The sequence below is a fragment of the Aquarana catesbeiana genome, linkage group LG13 (genome assembly GCF_042186555.1).
Source record: "Aquarana catesbeiana isolate 2022-GZ linkage group LG13, ASM4218655v1, whole genome shotgun sequence".
NCBI classification, from domain to species: Eukaryota; Metazoa; Chordata; class Amphibia; order Anura; family Ranidae; genus Aquarana; species Aquarana catesbeiana.
In genome coordinates, this window is record NC_133336.1 from 67572946 (window position 1) to 67594407 (window position 21462).

General features: G+C 41.5%; 1 protein-coding gene across 1 annotated transcript in view; it reads right to left on the reverse strand.

Annotated features, from left to right (window-relative positions):
• Positions 1-4495: 4495 nt before the first annotated feature.
• DLGAP5 (DLG associated protein 5) overlaps positions 4496-21462 on the reverse strand; it is a 70292-nt gene continuing 53325 nt past the window's right edge. Inside the window, exons 13-20 of the mRNA XM_073608810.1 lie at positions 19269-19429; positions 18595-18687; positions 18283-18505; positions 15933-16113; positions 10625-10685; positions 10288-10540; positions 6512-6567; positions 4496-4958 (exon numbers count right to left, since the gene is read on the reverse strand). Coding sequence (XP_073464911.1) covers positions 4881-4958; positions 6512-6567; positions 10288-10540; positions 10625-10685; positions 15933-16113; positions 18283-18505; positions 18595-18687; positions 19269-19429 — 1106 coding nt within the window. The 3' untranslated portion in view covers positions 4496-4880. The remainder of the gene's footprint in view (positions 4959-6511; positions 6568-10287; positions 10541-10624; positions 10686-15932; positions 16114-18282; positions 18506-18594; positions 18688-19268; positions 19430-21462) is intronic.

Genomic DNA, 21462 nt, shown 5'->3' on the forward strand with positions numbered 1-21462 from the left:
CAATGTTCCAGGAAAATGGAAAATTGTATACTCCCCTTTCCTGGTAGCATACAGATTCCCACCCAAAAGAGGATAGTTAAAGAATGCTGTGAATGAAGCCTGAAATGAAGACTGACAGTTTGTTTTATTCAGCTGCATTTACTCATTGCAACTTATAACATCCAAGTGAAAGATATAACATCAACATGTCAGAAATGTATGTATGTATGTATATATATATATATATATATATATATATATATATATAAAAATTCAAAAAACAGAATGACCAAGTTGGAAAAATGATCATCCTTGTGTCAGTATTTTGTTATACCACAGTTTGGTTTAATTACAGCCTTTGGGCTGTTCAGATATGTATCTACTAACATTGCCCACTCTTTACAGAACTGCTCAGGTTCAGTTAAATTTGATGGTGACCATTTGTGGACTGCAGTCTTCCAAGTCATTCCACATATTTAACCGTTTCAATACAAGGCCCCCTTCCTGCCCAAGCCAATTTTCAGCACTGTCGCAATTTGAATGACAATTGTGCGGTCATGCAACACTGTACCCAAATTAAATTTTTATCATTTTTTTGCCCACACATAAGAGCTTTCTTTTGGTGGTATTTGATCATCTCTGCGGTTTTTATTTTTTGCGCCATAAACAAAATAAGAGCATCAAGGTCGGGGAAAAAAATTAAAAAAAATTTTTTTGCTATAATAAATATCCCAATTTTTTTTTTTTCCGCAGTTTAGGCCGATATGTATTCTTCTACATATTTTTGGTAAAAAAAACAAAACAAAAACGCAATAAGCGTATATTGATTGGTTTGCACAAAAGTTATAGTGTCTACAAAATAGGGGATAGTTTATGCCGATTTTATTATTATTTTTTTTAACTAGTAATGGTGGCGATCTGCGATTTTTATCGTGACTGCGACATTGCGGCAGACACATCAGACACTTTTGACACCACATTTATACAGCGATCAGTGCTATACAAATGCATTTGGAAGTGTCCTTTGCGTATTAATGAGTAATTGTAAGGAATGTGTACAAAATGACAAATAAATGATAAATATTAAAAATATATGTGTGGTGATATCTGAAAAGATAGCAGCAAAATCTAAAAGTGTTCACACTACACCTAAATGGAAATGTTAAATGGAAGTGATCTCGCGCATTGAAATCTATTCACACATAATGAAATATTGCAAAAATTGTAAAGTGCATAATAATTATTAGGTGAATAAAATACAGTGGGTGAAATGTCTCAATAATCGATAAAAATGAAATATCAGAATATAAAGTGCTCTAGATCCATGCAGTGGGGGTTCAGGTTCATAAAGTGAACAAGTGAAGGGCTCAATCCTGGCCGTGAAACTGCATAAAGCGACTCAGTGTTAAAATAAACAGGTTGGCCAAAGTTCATAAAAGTCCTCTTAGAAAGTCTCTTCCTCTTCCCAATCAATGGTGAGTAATCCAGATGGCTCTTTTCTTAATGGTAACTCCGCTCATTAATATCCAAAGAAGCGGATCATCTCCCAGCTTGGCTCAAGATTCCATGAGTTCAGGACATGTAAATAATAAGTATAGAGACCATAGTGTTCTCCGTATACAAATGTATTCAAAGCCCCCAAATAGACAAATTGCACTTACAAAATAAAAACTTTAAAATCACATAAAAACCTCCAGAGTAGCACCACCGTGTCCACATACACAGTGCTTGGCTGGACGTGACTATCAGCTCCTCCCTTCTAGACACGTATCAGCCAATCACAGGCCTTCCTCAGTAGAGGAAGGCCTGTGATTGGCCAATCACAGCCTTCCTCTACTGAGATGACACGTATCGGCCAATCACAGGCCTTCCTCAGTAGAGGAAGGCCTGTGATTGGCCGATACGCGTCTAGAAGGGAGGAGCTGATAGTCACGTCCAGCCAAGAACTGTGTATGTGGACAGGGTGGTGCTACTCTGGAGGTTATGTGATTTTAAAGTTTTATTTTGTAAGTGCAACTTGTCTATTTGGGGGCTTTGAATAAATTTGTATACAGAGAACACTATGGATATGGACACTTCTTTGGATATTAATGAGCTGAGATACCATTAAAGCGGGGGTCCACCTAACTATCGTTTTTTTTTTTTTTTTTTAGTTCATTCACAAACTTTTCTTCTCAGCATTACATACTCACATATTGTGTGTAATATGTCCGCCTGTGTCAGATTTTGTCGGAAAGAATAACTTATATTATTCACTGCAGGCGGTTTCCATCTTCATTGTGGGCATTTGAAGCCCACAAGCATTTATTTCCTGGATGTGGTGAATGCTGTGCTCCCAGCATTCACCGCTTGTTCCCGCACATGCTCAGTGGCATCCTGGGAAGCCGGAGACTAGCTCCCAGGAGTCTGGGAGAGGCTAGAAACACGCCTACTCCCACGGGAGGAGAACCAGGAAGTGCAAAGAAGAATACAAAAATTAAAGGTAATTACGGCGATTGAAATTTTTTTTAAACAGCATGTCAGCATCTAGGCAAGGAAGAGAATACATATAGATATTGTTCAAAATTTGGGTGGAACCCCGCTTTAAGAAAAGAGCCATCTGGATTACCCACCATTGATTGGGAAGAGGAAGCGACTTTCTAAGAGGACTTTTATGAACTTTGGCCAACCTGTTTATTTTAACACTGAGTCACTTTATGCAGTTTCACGGCCAGGATTGAGCCCTTCACTTGTTCACTTTATGAACCTGAACCCCCACTGCATGGATCTAGAGCACTTTATATACTGATATTTCATTTTTATCGATTGAGACATTTCACCCACTGTATTTTATTCACTTAATTATTACGCACTTTACAATTTTTGCAATATTTCATTGTGTGAATAGATTTCAATGCGCGAGATCACTTCCATTTAACATATACAAATGCGTTGTTTACTGTATAAATGTCGCTGGCAGGGAAGGGGTTAACACTAGGGGGCGATCAAGGGGTTAATTGTGTAACCTAGGGAGTGATTCTAACTGTAGGGGGAGGGGACTCACAAGGGGAGGAGACCAATCGGTGTTTCTCTGTACTGGGAATACATGATCGGTCTCCTCTCACCTGACAGGATGTGGATGTGTTTACACACATGCACAGATCCACAGTCCTGCTCTGTTAACAGACAATTGCGGGTGCCAGGCGGCCATTGCGGTGCCGGGCACGCTCACTGGCTCCCGAGTGACGCAGCGGGGGCGCACCCCCCCCAGATGGCTGGAAATCCCAGGACGTCATATGACTCCCACCTAGGATGGGAGATCGCTCCTGCGGACATCATATGATAATGGGCGGGATGTGAAGTGGTTAATGGGGTTTAAGTCTGGACTCTGACTAGGCCATGCAAGCACAATCATCTTTTTCTCCTTCAACCATTGTGTGGTCATTTTTGCTGTGTGCTTTGGGTCATTGTCATGTTAGAAAGCAAACCTTTCGATTGACAAATTTCTGGCAGAGGGCAGCAGGTTATCTGCAAGAATTTGACGGTATTTTGCCCCATCCATTTCTTCCTTCTTTTCTGAGAAGTGCTCCAGTAAAACACCCCCATAACAGGATATTACCACCTCTATCGTTTACTGTAGGAATGCTATTATTTGGATGGTGAGCTGTATTGAATTGCCACTAGACATAGCATTTGGTATACAGGCCAAATAATAAAATTTTAGTCTCATCTGACTATAACACCTTTTTCCACATGGCCTCAGAATCTTTAAGGTGCATTTTAGAAAAGCTCATAGTGACTGCATGTGGCCTTTTTTTCTCCGCAACCCTCCCGTACAAGCCACATTAGTAAAGAATTTGTGATATTGTCACATGCACACAATTCCATTTCTTAATAGACTTCACTGTGCTTCTAGACATTGATAAAGCCTTTAAAGTTTTTTTTTTGTATCCATCTCCTGACTTGTGCCCATCTACAACTTTATCCCGGAGATCTTTTGACAGTGCCTTGCCACCCATAGTTGGTTTGCTTTAGTTGCACTACCAGGGACCGAAATGCTCCAGGCCTTGTGTGCCATTTAGAAAGTCACTAACTACACCTGATTGAGTTTACAAGTCATTTTTAGGAGGGGGTGATCTTTTCCTCAGCGATTTGGTTTTTGATTTTTTTTCCCCCTGACATGTTCCATCTTTCACTTGGATGTTATAAGCTGAGTAAATATAGCTGGCAAAAACTGTGTCAGTCTTCATTTCAGGCTGCAAAGCAACAAAATGCATTTTAAAAAGGAGGGTTCTTTTTTTCTATATTCACTGTATAGCTACAGACGTGATTCAGGGTGTCTTGCGTCAAAGCACTTTACTGCTTGTTCTGAATTTATAAATATTTGTCGGTGTAACCATCATATACATGTTCTTTTTAAAGTGGAACTTTAGTTAAAATTAGGTGCTGATCACTTCATGCTGGTCCCCCTTGAAGGTATTTGTATTGAAACCACCTGCGAAGGGGGTACCATAGAAAAAAAAATGCAAACAACAACTTTGACAAGCTGTTTACTGTAGTCATACTTAGCTTATCTATAATACAAGCATGTGCGCATTAAATACAACAAACTATCCTTTATAATAACTGTATCAGACTTCTGCAACAGAAATTCTGTTTTACTAATTTACATTTCGGTTTTGCAGATTTTCCTACAATTAAAGCCTCTGCATATGAACAGCCAAAACATTAAACCTAAACATTAAACCTAAACAATTAGCTTATCAGAAACATGTAACATAGCAGTAAATGTGATAAAACAGCATCAAAAATAACTCTTAAAAACAGTTTTGATCTTAAAAATATAAAAATACATAAACAGCACAAATGGAAATCTTCTGGTTTGCACAGGCAGACATAGGCTCCCAATCCTTCACAAAATGTTAACTTTCCATCGGTGAAAAGACTATTAAATCAGATACTGCAGTCATCGATTCAGACTTCAAGGGGGTACGCATTACCTGCAAATAGACATACAAGTTAGCAGTTGGTACAAAGCATTAATCAGGGTATGGTCTAATGAGAATGAACATGTCCCTAAAATCAGTTTTGAAAAAGATATACATACTATACACTTCACACCAATGCTGCATATTAAGAAACACTTTACTAAAGGAAATTTTGGAAGACACAATTGCTGATCTTCTGAAAAGGCCAATCACCTGGCTGTCCCCATCACCAGGATCCTGACTGAATTGAAACAAACAAGCATGCAAATCACAACCCCTCTACATACTTATCTGGATCTGCAGGGAGCCAGGGAGGTCTTATTTTCAAAGACTGGTGGTGCACATCACTGGTGTTCACATCTATTATGCAAGATTTTTTTTTTTAAAGCAAGGGGCAAGTACTGAATGTAATGGCCTAATACAGTACAGGTTTGGATGTAGTATCTTTATAGCCCCAAGTCTTGCTGCATTGGCTCTGCTCTCAATGGAGGCCTCGCCATACATAAGAAAAAAAAAAAAAAAAAAAGCCCACACACTTCCTTAAAAAGCACAAAACGTAGCATGTGCATGAATTTAAAAAAAAGGCACCTTTGCTCAAATGCAAGAACCCATTTATGCATAGTTCTAAACAAATTAATACACAAAAGGTCAGTAACTATAGCTACCATCTCATAGTCAGACTGATAAGGTGACATCAGTAACTATATATTGCTGCACTTGCACACAATCATTGGCTGGCAGTTTCAATGTAAAAAAACTATAGCTCTGTACTCTGAACTAGTATTTACAGCTGCTGATTTGTTTTTTAAAAGGACCAAAAGGTTCTCTTTAATACAATACGGTATTGTAGTAGTGCACCCTGTACAAACCTTCAGTTTTCTGCTTAAAAGGGTAAACTAAGAAAAGGCAAACACTGCCAACATTGTACTTTTATGAAGTATGTGTAAGCTGTTCCTGTACTGTTGCCTAGATTAACGATATGGCATAATGTAGCCTTTGCTTGCACAATAAAAATATAGTCTGACAGTTTGCCTACATTTTAAATTAGCACTGTCTGAATTTTAGAGAAGTTATAGATTACTCTAGAAGCCGCTAAATATTTTTGCAGCTGGTATCTACGGGCTATGGTCTGCGATTGCCTCTGCAAGTACACACTTTGTTCTCCGTCTTGGTATATTTCAGTCAAGTGTGTGTATTCAGATATACTGGGGCGGAGGATCTTACTTTGAATTTGATAAAATAATTCTCAATACCAAAGCAGAAGTCACTTCAAGCATTCCTCTACTAAAATAGAAATTAAAACATTTTATGCACACTAGAGTAGGTTAACGTAGTAATAGTTACAAAGAGGAAAAAGCCACACAAATTTTAAATAGAAACTTTTAATATTGCATAGGAAAAAAGGGTGAAATAAAAATATATATATATAAAAAAAAAACAAAAAACACACAAATAGTATTCCATTCTCTGATATGGAGAGGTGGGGAGTGGGCACAGACTGTAGTGTGTAGATTGCATTTTCTCAAGTAGATAAAGATTGTAGGGAAAGGGATTTACTTATCTACCATATTTGAAGTACAGCTTTCAAGGAAGTCTAGTGGATTGTCAGATTTCTTGATGTCTAAAAAAAGAAAGAAAGGAGACATGGTTAAAAACCAAGAAATAATCATTAAAAAACAAAACCAAAAAAACAAAAACAACCCCACACACCTACCCCTGCACTCCCGGTGGGCAAACCTAATCCAGTATCCCTTGCAGCAAAGTTGTGGATAACCACTAATTGTACATGTACATAATACACGTACCTTTAACAAACTAAAAGAGGAAACACATACACAATATGAAAAGGCATGCATCTGCATGCTGATACATAAAGGTGCAATCATGTTAATGGTGAGTGCATTGAAAGTTCTGGGGGATGAACCCCTAAAAATTAGTCTCTATAAAAAGTCACTAAATGGAGGCTGTCAAGGAAGCGAGGCTGCTTCAGGCACGGGCTGGGGAACCTCATCACTGAACAAAAAGGAAATCAAAAGTAAAACTTTCTTTTAACCTCTTGCCGAACGCCTCACGCAGATATACTGCAGCAGAAGGGCTCGTACAGGCAGAATCACGTACTTGTACGTTCCCCTTTAAGAGGCGGCCAGCGGGCACACGCGGCAAGGTCCGTGAGTCGGGTCGCGGGTCCCGCGGACTTGATCACCTCACGGGGAGGAAGAACAAGGAGATGCTAATGTAAACAAGCATCTCCCCGTTCTGCCTAGTGACAGTGTCACTGATCTCTGCTCCCTGTCATCGGAGCAGAGATCAGCGACATGTCACACACAGCCATGCCCCTCACAGTTAGAAACACGCCCCTAGGACACACTTAACCCCTACACTGCCACCTAGCGGTTAACCCCTTCACTGCCAGTGTCATTTACACAGGAATCAGTGCATTTGTATAGCACCGATTGCTGTATAAATGACAATGGTCCCAAAAATGTGTCAAAAATGTCCGATGTGTCCGCCATAATGTTGCAGTTACAATAAAAATCGCTGATCGCAGCCATTTAAAAAAAAAAAAAAAAAAAAGCCATATCCCTTTTGCGCAAACCGATCAATAATCGCTTATTGCGATTTTTTTTTACCAAAAATATGTAGAACACGTATCGGCCTAAACTGAGGAAAACAATTTTTTTTTTAATATATATTTTTGGGGAATATTATAGCAAAAAGTAAAAAATAATGCGTTTTTTAAAAAAATTTGTAGCTCTTTGTTTATAGCGCAAAAAAAGCTCTATTTGTTGGGGGGGAAAAAAAAAAAAAGAAGACGTAAATTTTTTTGGGGAGCCACGTTGCACGACCGCGCAATTGTCAGTTAAAGTGACGCAGTGCCGAATCGTAAAAAGTGCTCTGGTCAGGAAGGGGGTAAATTCTTCCGGGGCTGAAGTGGTTAACTAAAACCTGCTGTCTTCAATGAAAAACAAATCCACTTAAAGTGAAAGTAAAAACTTCCTTGTATGGTTTTTAACTATAGGTAAGCTAATAATAAGGCTTACCTATAGGTACAGTAAATATCTTCCAAACATGCACTGTTTAGAAGATATTTACTTTAAGTGCAGCCGGTGATGTCTAAAGGAACGGCACGAGTTGTGCCGTAAACAGTGACTCCCATGCGCATGCGTGGGAGTGATGTCATTGCCTGTTCGGCCATCCATATTGTCGAAGCCCGTGAACCCGGAAGCGCCTTCAGCTGTGACAGCGTGCCGCTGAAGGGCTTCATTTTCAGGCAAATCTGCCTGTGTGTTAGTATGCAATGTATACTAGCACATTATGAACTAAACTGCCCTGGGCCCATTTTTTTTAATGTGGTTTAGTAACACTTTAAAGCCCTGCTCCGTCCTCACTATTGGTTACAGAAGCCAGTCATGACTACAGATCCACTAGCAAGCAACAGGAGGGGGTGCTTCCAAGTGCCAGTTTAACCATTTGCCGACCGCCCTGGCTCTCCTGTGCAAAATCACATACAGGTACACGATTTCGCTCTTCCGGGTCTGCGGCACACACATGCACCACCGGCGACCAGCTCCCACTGTGATTGGACACAGCGGGAGCCAATCAGCGGGTCCAGCGGACCCGATGTCTGCTGATCGTTCCCAGGAGAGGCAGTACAGCGGATAACTATTCTGTGAAAAGGGAAGACAGATCCTGTGTTTCTGCCAAGCAGAAATACAGATCTCTTCTCACAGTTAATGCACTCCCATAGACCTAGAAAACAGTCCTTAGGGACACATTTAACCCTTAGATCGCACCTGATGTTAACCCCTTTCCTGAGGGTGTCATTAGTACAGCGACAGTGCATATTTTTTAGCACTGATCACTGTATTAGTATCACTGGTCCCTAAAAAAAGCATTGCTTAGTGTTTGATTTGTCCGCCGCAATCCCGCTATAAGTTGCTGATCTCTGCCATTACTAATTTCCATAAAAATATCCCATAATCTGTAGACGCTATAACTTTTGCGCAAATCAATATGTGCTTATTGGGATTTTGTGTACCAAAAACACGTAGCAGAATACATTTTAGCCTAAATTGATGAAGAAATTAGATTTACTTACATTTTTTTATTGGATGAGTTTTATAGCAGAAAGTAAAAAATAGGTTTCTTTTTTCAAAAATTGTCGGTCTTTATTTATAGCGCAAAAAAATAAAAACCGCAGAGGTGATCAAATAGCACCCAAAGAAAGCCCTATTTGTTGGAAAAAAAGGACAACTTTATTTGGGTACAGCATTGCACAACCGTGCAAGTTTTACACGTTAAACGCAATGCTGTCGCATAAAATGGCCCGGTCATGGGGGGGGGGGTTTAAACCATCCAGAGTTAAAAACTACTCTGGATGAGTTTCCCCTTTTTGAGGTCTCCTGGAATCTTCTCTTACACACGTAGCCTGCAGTGAAAGTGATTTAAAATGTGTTTTTTTCTATTTCAGGACAAATAAGAGGGTCCCTTGAAAGCATGTAAACCCTAATCTACAAAGACATGAAGCCAAACATACTGAAAATATTTTGTGAATCATTGGCAGGATCACAAAAGAAACACTCTGACAGCAATAAAGGCTTGTACACTATAAGAAAAATAGGCAAACATTTTCATCCGAGGAACTTTCGTAGGATTTTCATAAAGCGTGTACAAAACTTTCTACAGGCCTTTCCGACCTTCTGAATGAAAATTACCGAAGGGACAAGCTCAGATGTCTCGTTTGTGAACAGAACAAAATGATTTTCGTTTAATTTGTACCGTTTTCGCACGAGAAAAAAAATTAGAAAAAACGAAAGACTGCACATGATCAGAAAAAAATATAAAAAAAAAAAGTCTGTCCTACAAGAATTTTTGTACAAAGTTTCTTTCATTGGTTCTAATTTGCTGTGAAACAGAAGGAAAAAAAAAAAAAAATAATGATAGTTTGCCCTATTTTCTTAGGGTGTACCCCACTTAAGCCACTGCTCTGTAATCAGCAGTAGTGATGTCAGCTTCCTTTGTGCTCCCCTTTAGTTGGTTGCTGGGCTGCCCATCGGGTCTAGCAGACAGATAGCCCAACTAATAGGAAAACACACAAGTCTGTCAATTGTGAGGTAGTGGTTTTAACACTATTAGCCTGCAACAGGAAGCACAGTTACTGCCAAGAACTCCAGGTAATAAATTTGCGAAAAAACCAATGAACCATGAAAAAACCCATGAACCACATAAATGTTAAAAACCATGCACAAGAATTTATAAACGCACACAGAAAAGGTATGAGCCCTGCTCCATTACACTGGATAAGCAAATACAGTTCAAATTGAAATTTAATCAGGTATACCTTCGTCAGGCAAGATTTCAATCATGCCATCTTCAGGGGCCAGAATTATAGATTGCTCAACTTTTTCTGGACTGCACATGAAAACGTCATCCACGGATGTGGATGGAACTTCAAATACACTGTCCTCTTCCAGTTCAGTTCCTCCAGTTTCCAGCCTTGAGAATTCCATAAACCCTGGAGAATCAGCTGGTACACTTTGAATAACTTCTGTAGTATGAGCCAAATACTTAGTCAGGTCAACTTCTTGTGACACCTAAAAAGAGGAGGAGATTTAACGTGTGGTTAATGTGGTGTAACAACAATGTCCAACATGAATAAAAATAAGAGAGAGACTCACAATTTCTGATTCTGTGTTCGCAGAAATGGTAACCACAGGATCCTCTTGATGGTTCTGTAAACTGAAGAGAGGAGGGGGATCAAACAGAATGAACTAATGTTCCATTAAAATGAGCGTCAACCACACAATGAATATTGCCCATTTATGACCCAGTATCACAGCCCCACCTAGTGGATACAGTTACTGACCAGGAGACAGGTTACTTGCCTTCAGTTCAACATTAGCCCACTAGGTAGGGTATGACTAGCATGGCTCTGTGCAAAGGTATGGCACAAGATAACATTCCAAAGAGCAGTTTTTTATAAACCTTCTCAATCTACACAGCTGTTAGATAAGGAATTTCAAGTACGATTGCATCTGCAGCTGTACAGTGCAATGGTCTACTTTACAAGAAACTAGAAATTAAACTGAAATTGACTGTTTAGTTGTAACAATGGTTTAAAAAACAAAATTTGGTTTTGCAACTAGGGTTGCACCGATACCAGTATCGGTACCGATACTAAGCATTTTTAAGAGTATCGGTACTCGTGGAAATGTACCAATACCCGGAACTGATACCTTCTAGTTTGTTTTTTCCAGCTGTCGGTGGGATTTCCCTGCTCACAGCTGAAATGTAAAGAAATGAATGTCGGTAATTATTGGTTGTTAAGGAGCGGGGCCGTCGTGTCCTTAACAACCATGTCAGCTGTCTATGGGCTTCCCCTCCCCTTCCTCCCCTCCTGCCAGCTGTCACCAGGACCGGACTGGCCAGGGCCGCATGTCCTCTGCAGTTCTGGGTGTACTGACAGACAGGATCGTATCTACAAAGGCAAACAAGGCATTTTCCTTGTTGGGCGACGCTGACCAGTTATGTTGCTACAGGAGGGCAGACTCAGCAGAGGGTGAATGGATGATAATTAAAGTGTTCATCTGCCTATCGAGCCTCCAAGACACGTTCTTGTAGAGCGGATCCCCCCTCCCTTCAGCCATCTCTCAGGGACTCCACTCACCCCCATCTATGAAGAATGGATGGGGTGAACTCTGCTTCCTCCAAATTGCTCAGCTTCACCCAACCGTAACAGCTCTCCCTGTCCTCGTGTGTGGAATGCTGTGCGGTGCCGGCTCCTTTCTGACGATTTGTATGTTGCTCGTACTGCAGTGCCTGCTGACATCTGTCAATGTGCACTGTAAGGCACTGCAAGCTGGAGGGACAGCGGGGATGTGATCACTCAGCGCAGGCCGGAATACACAAGATTCCACAATTCTGTCTCTGTCGGTAGATCCCTTCATAGGAATGCAGGTTACGGGAACAAGTTTGGGTCACTGGTGTGAGTCTGCAGGTAACCTAAAGGCTGTGCTGTCACACCTCCACCTAAGGAGTCTGACTGGTAGTCAAACGAAGGGTTATCTGTCATCCAATCTGTGTGAAGGTCCTGAATGGGAATATGAAAAAAAGATTCATCTGCACAACATACTGATAATCCTCTGAAAGCTGTGCTGGGATCCTTACTAAGGGCTCTCTGACTATTTGCTATGTAAATATGTCATCCTACTATGCTCCATGTCCACAGTCTCTGACAATCTGCAATCCCCCCACCCCCCCATACTGTCCTCACCACCCTACTTAACCCCCCCCCCCCCCCATGTCCTCACCCCCCTACTCCCCCCCCCCCTATCCTTTCCTCACTCCTACTCCCCCACCCTGCCCTCACTTACCTCCTACTCCCCCTCCCCCAATCCTGTCCTCACACCCCTACTCCCCCCACCTAGCCCTCACTTACACCCTACTCCCTGCCCCCACCCTGCCCTTACCCCAGCCTCACTCAGCTCCCCTGCACCCCCCCCCCCCACCTCCCAAACCACCCCTCTACCTACTCTTCCTGGGCGATAGGTATTGGTAATTGGTATCGGCGAGTACTTAAAACAAAAGTAATGGTACTCTTACTCTGTGTTAAGAAAAATGGTATCGGTGCATCCCTATTTGCAACAATAAAAAGCTATGACGTATTTACATTTTTTAATGTATCCTATCCTTCTGTAAAACTAAGATAAAGGCCCCTTTCACACGATCGGATCATTCAGGTCTGCCTGTCAGTTTTGACGACGGACCTGAACGGGTGCTCCATGTTAGCCTATGGAGCGACGGATGTCAGCGGAGACATGTCCGCTGACATCCGACTCGCTAAAAGCAGACGGATGGCCCTACGTCCGGATCCGTCGTCGGTGGATCGGATGAGATCTGACGAAAAACAGACATGCTGTCAGTTTTCGTCCGATCTCTCCATAGGCAGCAGTGGCGCCTGACAAGCCCCTCCCCACTCAGTGAGCAGAGAGGGACCTATCATCCGCCGGCTCAGCGGAGATCAACGGAGTCCACCTCGTGTGAATGAGGCTTAATTGTACATTTAAAATTGTGACCCTGTTCACATCTTTGCAATTGAATGCAACTGTTGGAATGTGCATCAACACATGCATACAGCTGTGCCCTAATTTTTAATGGTGCTAGTTGTCTGTGCTGCACTGACCAAAAAGTGCACGTCCGTTTTTAGTGCTGCAAAATGTATTGTGGGCCCCACTGACTACAACGGCAGCGTAAGAAAGCACATGTGACACGTGCTTTAGTGCTTTTTGCAGCACACGGCAACCATCCCCTCCTAAAGCAACTGGTCAGGTCCTCTTTAATCATGCTCCATTTATGTGATACATATGGAAGTATAATGTACTGAAGGGTAAAACAGGGTCCACACATTGCCTGTGGATATATAAGTGGTACTGATATCAAGTTATCAGCCTCTGAAAGAGGAATGGGAGGGCAGGCTGTAAACACAGCCAGGTATTTTCACTTGCGATTCACAGCCATCACAACCACAGATCCACACCAATTGGCTCTGTGCCTTTTGCCTGTGATCTGCGCCATCTAACACCCCAATCACATACATTGTGCACACACCCATGTAAATGCTAGCAACAGACTTGCAATATACAATATAGAACATTTCTATTTATGTTAATGCTTTGAAGGATGAGGGCAAGGAAGGCAGATACCAGTCACGTACAAGTCACCATGCAATGCTAGCAGTATGGGGGCAATACAGGGGGCCTTAAACTACAAACACAAGGAAAGACTTTTAAAACTAATTCAGGTGGACAGTCAAGAACCAAAGCAAGTAACTGACTAGATATCTTGACTATTTCAGCACATAAGCCAAGAGATCAACCAAGCTTAGAAGCAGAAAAACGGCACAACAGCCCTGATAAATGCAATATGTAAGAAGTTTATTGGTTACATGAAAACAAAAGTCAAACTAATGGAAAGCACTCACAAAAAGTAGGCGATGGGAAGACTGCTATACAGTCCAGAGACACAAGCATTGTTAATTTTGATGTCAAAATTTCAAATTTAGTTTTAGGCATAATTCTTGACTAAAAATAGTAGTTTAGTTTTAGTTGCATTTTCAACTAAAGTAGTGTTAATTTAGGTTGAGGAAAATACTTTTTGCAACAAAATTAACATGGACCACAAGGTTCCCAGGCAGGAGTAAGTCCACATTTCTCTCCTACAGAAATTGTGCCTGTTCTCAGACTAGATGAACGCACGAGATGGAGCTGTCGATTTTCTCCCCCCCCCCCTCCATCAGAGCCAAGAAGACGTGTTTTGGGGGGCGATGACCTCCTCAGCCTAAACAAGCTGTACCACCTCAGAGATTAAATAGAGAGCCAAAAAAATGAACCCCCTCAATCCTGTACACCACGAAATATGCTTTCCTTTATAATGTATGGCAGATGCATAGATTAGCCTACATCTTATACACCCGCTATCTATAGTGCATAGGTTAGGAAAACAATTATATAGCCAGAATTTTTAACCACTTGTTGCCCGTCCTATAGAAAAATGACGACAGCAAATGGTTGCGTTATCCTGACCGGACGTCTCATGATGGGATAAGGATAACAGCCGGTGCGCCCTCGGGGGCGTGCAATGTGGCAATCGGAGGTGCTGTGCGTCAGTCTGACACACTGCAACTCCGATCATGGTATGTAGCATCTGACAGAGGCTTCTTTCGCTGACAGGGATAGCCGATCGGCAGGTCTCACTGTGAGGTGGGGGGGTATGAGTGCCCATTACCTGCCAGCCTGTCCCGCTCTATAAACCCCTGTCAGTGCCAATCAGTGGCGCCCATCAGTTTTTTTCCACCAAAATGGTCATCGGCTGTCTTGTCATGGGCCCCCTAGTAGTCTTAAAGCGGCCGACGTACAGCAATGACATCCTGCCCAGGGGAGCCAACCTGCTGCAGTAAAACTGCAGCAGCTGGTTGGAAAGCCGTTAAAGTTGTACATTTTTTTTTTTTTTTTTTTTAAACAGACATGTTATATACATGCCTGCTCTGTGCAATGGTTTTACAGAGAGGTCACTACCTCCTCTTCTGGGGTCCTCTACCAGCACTCTTGGCTCTTGTGTGCAAGCAGCCCAGCTCTAGATTGAGTCCGCACATGTGCCCCCATAGCAACCAGCTTGCTATGGGGGCACATGTGCGGACTCAATCTAGAGCTGGGCTGCTTGCATCCATAGATAAACCGTACAGCTCACTTAACTGACAGCAGCTCCTGCTGCTCTCAGCCAAGCTTGTGAGAGCACAGAGGGGAGAGAAGAACTGAAGCTGGGCACAGCACTGGATCAATAAAGGACTCCAGTAGGTGATAAGGAAAAGGACGCCAGGGGGAACCGCAAGTTTTTTTTTTTTTTTTTTTTACTTTAATGCATTAAAGGTAAAAACCTCTGGCCTTTAAAACCAACTTGAAGCATCCTGCTATTTAACCACACGCCAAGGAAAATGCCCACAGCAGGATACAGTGCAAACCAGTAAAGGCTGACCCTGTATCTTTCACCAGGTAGTGTCTGGATACAGTCCCCCCACCCCCCTGGCTCTGCTGAAGGTGTTCATCAATAGCCACATGGAAGGCTGCAGCGGCTATAGTGCAGCCAAGTGACGAGGGGAACCATCCCTAAAGAAAACCTCTAGTACAAAAAAAAAAAAAAAAAAAAAAAAAAAGTAAAAAAAAAGTAAAGTATAGAGGAGATATGGCCCACCACATAAAGACACTAGCTAAGCTGTGAGTGGGAGGTTATAGAAAGGGATTGCACCTTCAGCAATTTTTGCCAGCATCAACAATTGTTTGAAAGCAGATGACTATAACCCAGTTGTAATAATTTCAAGAAGTCTGTCTTGTAAGAAAACAGTTTACCAGAAAAAAAATCAAATCCACTCAAGCTTCAAAATAGCTAAGAAAAATGGCAAAGCAGAGGGATAACCTTGAAAGTAGAAATTACCTTTCCTCTGTGTCAAAGAGTGCTTTTCTCACAGGGGATTTTTCAGGACTTGGAGACTTTTGCACATTAATATGATCAGCAGCCTTTTCTGTACCATCCCTCAGTGGCTTGTCAGAATTTTGTAATTTTTTGGTTGATTTGGGTGTATCTGATGTCTCGGAAAAAGTTTTTGTTCTTAGGCCTAGAAAAGAAGGTAAAATTTCAGTTACTTTGGAGCAGAACAAGAAAGCAAAACCTGATGATTCCACAATACGTGCACAATTCCACCTCAGACCAAAGTTGTTAGTGTTTGTGTCACAAGAATGTGAACAAGTGCCTCTGAAACCTTAGCGGTGTTCTTCATAGTACAACGAGCAATTATAAGGCAATGTCAACCAGCTGTCTATTCCAAAATAAAGGAATCAGATAACATTTAAACACACACACACACGTAAATTTTCTTGATCCAATAAATTGTAACCCATGACTAACACAACCTAATCTAAAAGCAGGTTTGGCTTCCTGCTGAAGCCAGAAGCACATACCTTACTATTTGCTCCCCCTCTTTTCCTAGTAAATTATGTTGATGTTCTCATGCCTACTTGAATTGCTATGCGCACAGATGTTATGGTCTCGGCAAGGTTCCAGATATTGGTGGCATTTGCGTGAGTAATTAGGGATCCCCTGCACATGTGCAGACTTGTCACAGACCTCTGGCAAGTATTGCAGAGACCTGCACATGTACAGATTGTTTAAGCGTTTCTAAAGTCTAAAAGTTTTACCCCAATATATTCTCTGCATTAGGAAAAAAAAAAAAAAAAAAAAAAAAAAAGGGAAGACGACCATGGTCCTTAAACGCTTACCTGGCTTCCATCACTGCTCAAGTACATCACAAGGAGAAACTGAGTGCAGCGGAGCCATAGGCTCTTGCTGTGGTCAGTCAAACTCCTGTGAGAAGGGAGCAGGTTCAAGGCTCTCCGGGTGTATATGCATCTAGGTACACACACAGCCCAGCTCAGAAGCATGCATGGGTGGCTCCTTAGCACCTGGCTTGCTAAGGGAGGCACCCAGACAAGAATGAAGGGGATTGCACATGCAAAAGGAACTTGCAGTAGAGGTGGCGAGGGACATCTTCGCGCAATATTGTTGCACAGAGCAGGTAACTTTTACCTCCATTAAAAAAAAATTAAAAACTAGGCTGTAGGACCACTTTAAACAGAGGAGGTGGTAGAGGAGTGAAAGGGCAAATATTGCAAGAGTGAAGTTCCCCTTTAACATTAACTCTCAACCTTGCACTTAAAGTTTTGAATGTTACATTTTGAAAAAAGCTGGATGCCAGCATTAGGAAGGTGGGGGGAGGGCATCTTGGTACACCACGCAGTGGTCAGCGCTAAACCTTTAGGCTTTGAAATTGTAACATGAAAACAGAATGACAGAGCTCAATATACTATATTGATCTATATTATTACGCTCACTTTTTTTGTTAAAAGGACTGTGAAATTAAAGACATAGCTGGGTGTAGGAAGATGTCTGCTGGTGCCTTATGCATGCAAACCTGCGCATGCAAAGTATTTAGCTGATGGAACGTCACTTCCGTTACCTAATCTGATGGGTCGCCTATTCTGACAAAGGCAGTAAGTAAGAGGCAGGATGATGTTGTCAAAACGTCTGACTCCGCTAATCAGGGGAAGCTTTGTATTCATTGCTAAAAAACAGCTCTCTGAATGGTTGAGCGCCGATCAGATATTCTCTACTGTGTTCCAGGTATGAGACAGGAAGTCTCGTCTTGAATCCGGTACACAGTGCGGTATACTGCATTTAGTCTCAGCTACATACAGTGGCCTCATGTTAGTGAGGGATATAGTTCCTTTGGGTCACGCTGACCCAGACAAACTAAGTCTAAGAAAAGCTGGAGTTCAGCTTTAAAGAGACCCTACCACTAGACCAGTGATCCTCCTATAAAAGAATAAATGTGCATTTATGATATTTTAGGCAGGTTTTTTTTACTGTAAAAACCACCCATGTGTAGACATCCAAAAGTCCAGAGATGCTATGATATGCATTAGGGAGGGGGTTGTGCTAAGTAATTGTTTTTCTGAAGTAGTAAAATTTGCTAGCAGGTTTAATGGAATTTTTCAAGACAAATGATTTACAGAAAAAAAAACACAAAACAAAACAAAAAAAAAAAACAACACACAACACACCACAAAAACTAGATTTTTCTGTGCCAGTGTTCCTTTAAGCCTCCCGAATAGTTAGACTTTCTGTATGCGAGAAAATATCAGAGCAGGACCCACGCAGTCTAGCGGTAGGTGTGCTAAAGTTTTCCAATCTATTTAGAACCTTTACAGATAAGCAGCTAGTTACTTACAGCTAGGTAGTTTTGCCGGGCTCTCAATTCGAAAAAAGCCTGCATCAAATACAACAGGATCTACTTGCATAGGCTGTTCTGAGACCAAGGCCTCCTCAGCCATGTCCTCCTGCTTCACTCGGTTTCTCATTGCTGCTTTAATGACAGCAAGACGACTTCTGGCAGCTGCTCGTGCATTCTCTCCCTGGCTTTTGTTCACGGTTTGAGCCGAAAGAGCTTTTTTCTATAAAGAATATCAAGTTAGTACAGAGAAACTGTATTTAAAATGTTGACAGAATTACATATTTCTACTGTAACAAACTGAAGACTCACCCTGACCACCTTTTTAGCTTGGACTGTAGTCTGTTGCCAGGAGTTCGCTTCCAATTTCTCAAGGTTACCAAACTTCTTGGTTACATCTTCAATCTAATCAAGAACAAATGCATAAGCTTCCATATGCATATCTAAGTGGTCTTCCATGTACAGTATATTTTGCAAGGGTAAAGTCTTGTCACCCATTATGAAGTTACACTTCATAGCAACATCTCTTGAAATATGGCAAATCCTTCAAATTAGCTTCAATTTAATGCTCAATACAGGCCCACTTTAACAGGTCTGCTTAGACAAATAAGGGTTTTATGCCCTCTCTTTCCAGGATAAAATGTGGTTTTAGATTTGTCCAAACGCAGCTTACAGCATAGATATTTGGTCACCTGATCCGTATGGATGGGATCCCAGAAAAGCATTTTCACAGGAAAAGGGAAATATTTTAGTTCTACTTCCTAATACACATCAGCAAGCCTGTCAAAATCAGCTTGAATTTAAACATTTAAGAAGAGGCACTATGACTATACTGATGAAAGACTTCAGAACTTTCCACCTAACAAATGGGTTAAAAAAAAAAAAAAAAAAAAAAAAAAAAAAAGGTGTATGTGTAGAAAGACAGATGCTTGGAAGATGCATGTATTTTGGGAGGTTTATTAAAAATTTAAACAGACAGCACAAACCTGAAAATAAATCATATCCCAAAATCCATCAAGATCTGTACATGTGGTTTCTTTTTCTCCAAGCTTAAATTCACAATTATCCACCAGACCCGCAAACTGTTTAAACCGTTCGGTTATCAGCAGCCTGGTTTGCCCAACTGTTGTTCTGATCAGATCTTTTGCTAAACCGAGAAGGAAAAGAAATTAAAAAAAATAAATAAAGACCACACAACACTTTATAAACCACACATTTAAAATCCAAGTAGAACTAGAATACCACAGGAGTTCCAACTAGATTCAACTATAAAATCAGACAATAGTTTAAACATTTTTCTCTGCAGCCTTTCAACTGTGCAGCATAGGATGTATCTAAAGAAATAGAAGTTCAGCCTATGCCTGAAGGCTGATTGATTAAAAGCCACTTGAAAACGAGGCATTTTTCTGACACTTTGTTTGAAAAAAAACAATAGATTTTTGCTTGTAATCTAGAAACGTTACTTAGAACTCCCAAACTTTTTTTTCTCTCCAAGGCTTCAGAAAAATAAAAAATAAAAAAATAGTGGGTTTTGCAATTTATGTCACATATATTTGCAGAGGGTTTTTTCAAAACGCACATTTTTTGAAAAATACACATGAATTTTTAATGCACACAAAACAATACAATACCCACTTTTTTGTAAAATATAAAAGACTTGCGTTATACTAAGTAACTAGATACCACACGTGGGGGGTCTCTCCTCTGCCCTTAAAGCATTTAATTACACCAAGATCAGTGTAATCAGATATTTTTCAAATTTAAAAATAGTGCCGTTCACATCTAGGAAACCTGAAGTGACAAAAATGCTTGTCTCTTCCAGTTTCCTATACTCTAGAGCTAAATCGGAGACCTGTCAGTCAGACAGGCTCTGTCATATGCCAATGGAACAGCCAGCTTTTATTCAGGGCTCGCCAGCTGAACAGGAAGTGTCAGAAGATTCTCTAGCCAACCATCAACCAATTAGCTGCTGGGCTGGCTTTTACATAAAGGCCCGCTGGGGGGGGGGTGGCGGCAGACATTAAACAAAACAAAAAACAACCTGGGATAATGACTGTAGCTGCAGGCATTATTCCAGTATAGCCACTTGCCGCCCATAGGATGTTCATGGGTTTCAGTGGTTATACCGGGATGATGCCTGCACCTCATCATCCCAGTATGTATCTTTTCAGCCGGCGATTCCATTTAAAAGCAGAAGTGATCCGAGTGGCTAATTAGCCACTCGATCACTTCTGTGGATGGCAAAAGGGGAGCCCACCCCCCTCCTGCCGCTGCCTTTGCTGGGCTCTCCTGTCCCATAGTGGACCCCAGGAGTGATGCTGCCAGCAGCGATAGCTGCCATGAACAGAAAGAACTGACGTTGTTTCTCTAACTCTGGAAACCGGGAGCAACGAGCACTTTGTCACTTCCGCCTCCTTGTTTACCTGGCCGCCAGCAAAGCAGCTGATCAGACCGATTTGTGTCTGATCAGCTGCATGGGAGGCCAAAGAAGAGATTTGGGGTCCAATAGACCCTAGATTTCGCCATAAAGAGGACCTGTCACAGCCCATGCCGTCACAAGGGATGTAGTTCATCCCTTGTGAAAATAAAGATGGGGGGGGGGGGGGGGAAGTACTCAAAAGCACCCCTGTCCCACTATGCTTAGGCGCATGCATACGTTACTCCCACACACATATGTAAAACGGTGATCGCACCACACGTGAGGTATTTTCGTGAATCTCAGAGCAAGAGAAATCATTTTAGCACTAGACCTATGCAAATCTAAACTTGAAACCTGTAAAAGCATTTAATGCATCACCTATGGAGAATTTTAAGTACCGTAGCTTGCCGACATTCCACAGGCAGGCACAATTTTAAAAGCATGACATGTTAGGTATCTATTTACTCAGTGTAACCTCATCTTTTATACAACGATTTCCCCCCCCCCAAAAAAGCATGCAAATACTGTGTGACATACATACAACACCCAACCTTTTATTCTATTGGGTCCTGGCAAAAAAGAAAAAAAGTGTAGATTTTTACATGCAGGAACAAGTGTCAGAATTGGTACGAATGGTTAGTGGTTAAAGTCAAATGATCTAAATGTTTGTCATTTGGCATTAAAGAGGTTGTAAACCCCATTCATGAAGTCTGACCTGGGCACAAATAGCTGTAGTGTTTGCTTATCATTTTCCAAAGCCC